Source organism: Cupressus sempervirens, chromosome 10 (assembly GCF_028749045.1).
Source record: "Cupressus sempervirens isolate cs-2001-9-10 chromosome 10, ASM2874904v1, whole genome shotgun sequence".
In the NCBI taxonomy this organism is placed as follows: domain Eukaryota; kingdom Viridiplantae; phylum Streptophyta; class Pinopsida; order Cupressales; family Cupressaceae; genus Cupressus; species Cupressus sempervirens.
Window position 1 is genome coordinate 675,313,738 of NC_143127.1, and position 4,084 is coordinate 675,317,821.

The following is a 4,084-nucleotide window of genomic DNA, read 5'->3' on the forward strand; positions in this document are numbered from 1 at the left end:
TTATAATGATTATTTATTTTGACAAATATTTTAAAGAGTTCTTACTCCAAATATGCCATCCTTCATCTATCTCAATTTGGTTTAAGAATATATGTTATTAAAAGAACTAAATAATGCTAATATAACGTAGTTATGAGAAAAAATAAGAGATTATATGAGTGTCACAATTCAATGAAATTTTTTTGGAAGCTAATTATAAATTAAGAGATTATATAAGTGTCACAATTCAATGAAATTTTTTTGGAAGCTAATTATAAATAGTTATAGTTAAATCCATTTGTGTATGTTGGATCCTAAAAAAGAAAAGAAATTAAAATCTATAATTTGACAATAGTTCAGGGAAAGACAAAATCCAAACATCATTTTTAAAATTATCATTAAAGTTTTCATCAATGATCAATTTAAAATTATCAAGTCATCATTTTTAGAATTATCATTGAAGTTATCATTAATGATCAATTTAAAATAATGATTAAAGTTATAATGAGAACTTTATAAATACTAATAATACCCATAGTTTAAAATTATAATACTCATAGTTGAAAATTTTCTATAATACCCATAGTTATCATAATAAGAACTTTATATATACTAAATACTAAGAGTACGCATATTTTAAAATATCATTGCAAAAAATCTATAAATACCCATTGCACTTCACAATTACTTTTTTTTGTTTACTATTATTTTTTATTAATTATTAACCCTTCAATACTATTTTTATTTATTATTAATAAAAAAATTATTTATATTTATGTCAAGAGGCGTTCTATACAATGGCAGCACAAATGCCAAAATTCTTTGTCAATAAAAAAGAATTGGGAGCGGTTACAAACTTCCAAATTAAATATTAAAAAAAAATTCTTCAAATAATAGCTGGCCAAAATAATAAGAAGCCAAATGCAGGCCAAAATAATAGGCCCGAAAAAGTAGGATCCGAAAAAATAGGGGCGAAATAATTTCAATATGATTTTTTTTTTGTTAAATATAATTTTGAATGCACATTCATGCTTTTTTTTGCAGAGAGTGGGAGAATTTGAAACAAATTCGTGGAATGTGAAGAGACGTCTATTGGGGGATATGAGGAGCCTCTGAGAAGTTATAAAACCAAGGCTCTTCATTTCATTTTCATTTTATGTTTTTGCAAGAAGGAAAAGGTGAAGGTTATTAGAAGATTAGATTGGAGTTTTTGAATAGGAGTAAATTGAAGTTTTTGAGAAGGTTATTAGAAGATTAGATTGGAGTTTTTGAATAGGAGTAAATTGAAGTTTTTGAGTAATATTTTTGCAGGTGAGATTTCTATTTTTTATTTACATTTTCATTTAGATTTAGATGTAGATGTAAATTGAAATTCAAAATTAGTTTTCATTTAGATTTAGATGTAGATGTAAATTGAAATTCGATTTAGATTTCAATTTTAATTAATTTTTAATTCTTCTAAAGATTATCTCTGAAGAACAAACAGGTTTTATTCTAGAAAAATCTATTATGGATGGAATTCTAATCATTCAAGAGATGATTTACTCGGCCCAAAAAAACAAAGAGGCTTATATGTTATTTTCATTCTTGTATGTTATTTTAATTTTGAAAATGAAAATAGGCGCCTCGAAAACGATTACTCTCGGCGTAATATATATAGAGGTATATATAAACTAGTAATTATTAATTATTATTAACCCTTACTCTCGACGTAATATATATAGAGGTATATATAAACTAGTAATTATTAATTATTATTAACCCTTCGCTATTGCTATAACCATTGCACCTAATTGAACACAAGTGCTAGTTTATAGAAATGTTTTGCAAAATTTTGTGTTTATTTACTTAGGAGGAGGACTTAGGACGGGAGAGCCTCATCTCTTAGGGCAGACAGAAAGCAGAATCCTCTCTCTCTACAGGTATCCATTCCTTCCCATCACTGGTCTGATCTTCCTCTTTCATATTCTTGTCGACGTGGGGGCAGAATGAGGAACTCGTGCTCTCTGTTCCACCTCAACTCATGCGCTTCCCTCCTCGATATGTTGTACGCGTTCATCACAACCTCCTGTGGCATCCCCTTCAGCACCGAATTCCTTCCAGTAAAGCTCGACCGCATCGGACTGCACATCAAATTCAATCAATAAACTTTTGCTACTTACATTCCAGAAGAAAAGTAGTGAAACGGAACTCACCTGTGGCTTGTGGTGAAGGTGATCCACTCGAAGCCCTGCTCGCCAGCCCTCTTCACAACCGCATAAAACTGAGGGATGACCAGGAACTGCCCTTCCTCAACTCTCCCGTCGAAAACCCGCCTTCCCCTGTTTTCAACAACCTGAATCCGGGCATCGCCTCTGGTGGCGTACAGTATTGCGTGGCACGAAAGCCATGATGGGGCAAACAATGCTCTCTGCAAAATCGTTCGAGTTAAACATCAGAAACCGATTGGCCTAAACTTAGAAAACACCCCAATTGAACAATTTTAACAAAAAAATGAGGAAATGTGAGGGTTTGATAATGGGCATACGGGGTGCAGAAAGCCTCTCTCGGCTGCCAGGTTGAGGTGCCTGAGTGCGTTGAGTTTGAAGCGGTTGACGGTGTTGAGTCTGCCCCCATTTCTGACGAAGACGTCGGCATCTTCCGGGCGGTCGGCGTTGTGGCGCAGGCGGATGTTGCAGAACAGTTGGACAAGTCCGTTTTCAGTGGAAGCTGAATCATCATCGTCCTCTGCATCTTCCTCCTCGGCGAGGGAAACAATTTGGCCGGGTCGGCTTCGGCCCTGTTCAGTGACCCTGATGATGACGCCTCTTCCCGCCTCATTGTTCTCTTGCAGCTTCCTCACCGTGTTCCTTGACACTCCGAATGCCTCCGCCAGCGAGTTCGTTTCGAATCCTGCGAGCATGTTGCCTCCATAGTTCCTTCCCTCTCCCAGTCTCTCTCTTCTCTCCCGGGTTGCAGGAGACCCCGCCAAAAAGAAGGGCTGTGTCCATATCCATTCAAAAAGTTAAATTTTTGTCAGCCCCTTTTCAAGAACAGAGATCAAAGAAACAGAGAACAGAATGAATTGGGGTTAGTAGTGGGTAGTGCTTACACGGTAGCTCTTGTCAAGCTGGTTTTGATAGTTGGAAGAGTCGGCAATGGCCACAATACGAAGGGGCTTGTCACCATCGTTGAACCACCAGTACGCTGTTCCTGCGAACAGGGCCACCACGTCTCCCCTCCTCACTCGCCTTACCCTCTGTGAGCTGTCTTCCCGAGCACACTCCCTCTCACGCCTGCTCCTCTCTTCTTCTTCACTTCTTCCTCTTTCCTCTTCTTCTTCTCTTTCTCCTTCTCCTCCTCCTCTCCTCCTTCGTTGGCACTCGCCTTGCCCTGCTCCAAACGGAGGCCGCCTGAATGTCTCAGGGCACCCAGGGAAAACCACCCCCAGCCTACCCTCACCTGAGAAATCAACAGAAAAGAGTGAGGAATTCTTCATCTAGGCATTTGGCTAAAGTAAACATAAGAGAACAAAGTACGGTGAAGCATATCTGACTTACCCTCAACAATGTACACCAGTTGAGGGGTGTTTTGGAATCTGGGCACGGCGAGGCCATCTCGTTCAATGGTCTCTCTGATGAACTCAACGCCCGCGCAGTCCAATTCATCATTGTCCTGTCTGGTGGAGAGCTCGATGGTGCCTGCTTCAGATCTGATAGTCTCGTAGGGTTGCTGAGCACGGAGATGCTGCCCTCTGCATGACTGTTGCTGCTGCTGCTCCCTCCTCTGCTGCTGCTGCTGCCCCTGCCCGTTCACCATCTCACCGCATGACCAACTGCAGAGCAAGAGCAGTGCCATTATGAGGGATGCTCTCATGTTTCTCTCCATTTTCTCCTCAATGCTATGCTACTACTGTGGTGAACGATAGGTGCTCTGCCCATTTATATAGCATGGTGGAGGCGATACAATTGAGGCCAGGCCTATTGTGCAGACAAATGGATTCAGAGTGAGGAGAGATAAAACAAATCTGGGTTTTACGCTGTCAATGTTGGGCTCCAGGCACTGCTTCGTGTGATGCGGCTACTCAACATGGCCTGCTTCACATTAGGATTTATTTACAACTCAT

General features: G+C 39.3%; 1 protein-coding gene across 1 annotated transcript; it reads right to left on the reverse strand.

Annotated features, from left to right (window-relative positions):
- Positions 1–1,789: 1,789 nt before the first annotated feature.
- On the reverse strand, positions 1,790–3,966 carry LOC149535621 (11S globulin seed storage protein Ana o 2.0101-like). The gene is made up of 5 exons (XM_089806643.1): positions 3,519–3,966; positions 3,071–3,420; positions 2,507–2,959; positions 2,175–2,389; positions 1,790–2,102 (listed from the first exon to the last, which is right to left on the reverse strand). The coding sequence occupies exons 1-5, from the start codon at positions 3,844–3,846 to the stop codon at positions 1,919–1,921; spliced, it is 1,530 nt and encodes a 509-aa protein (XP_089662769.1). The 5' UTR covers positions 3,847–3,966; the 3' UTR covers positions 1,790–1,918.
- Between the last annotated feature and the right edge of the window lie 118 nt (positions 3,967–4,084).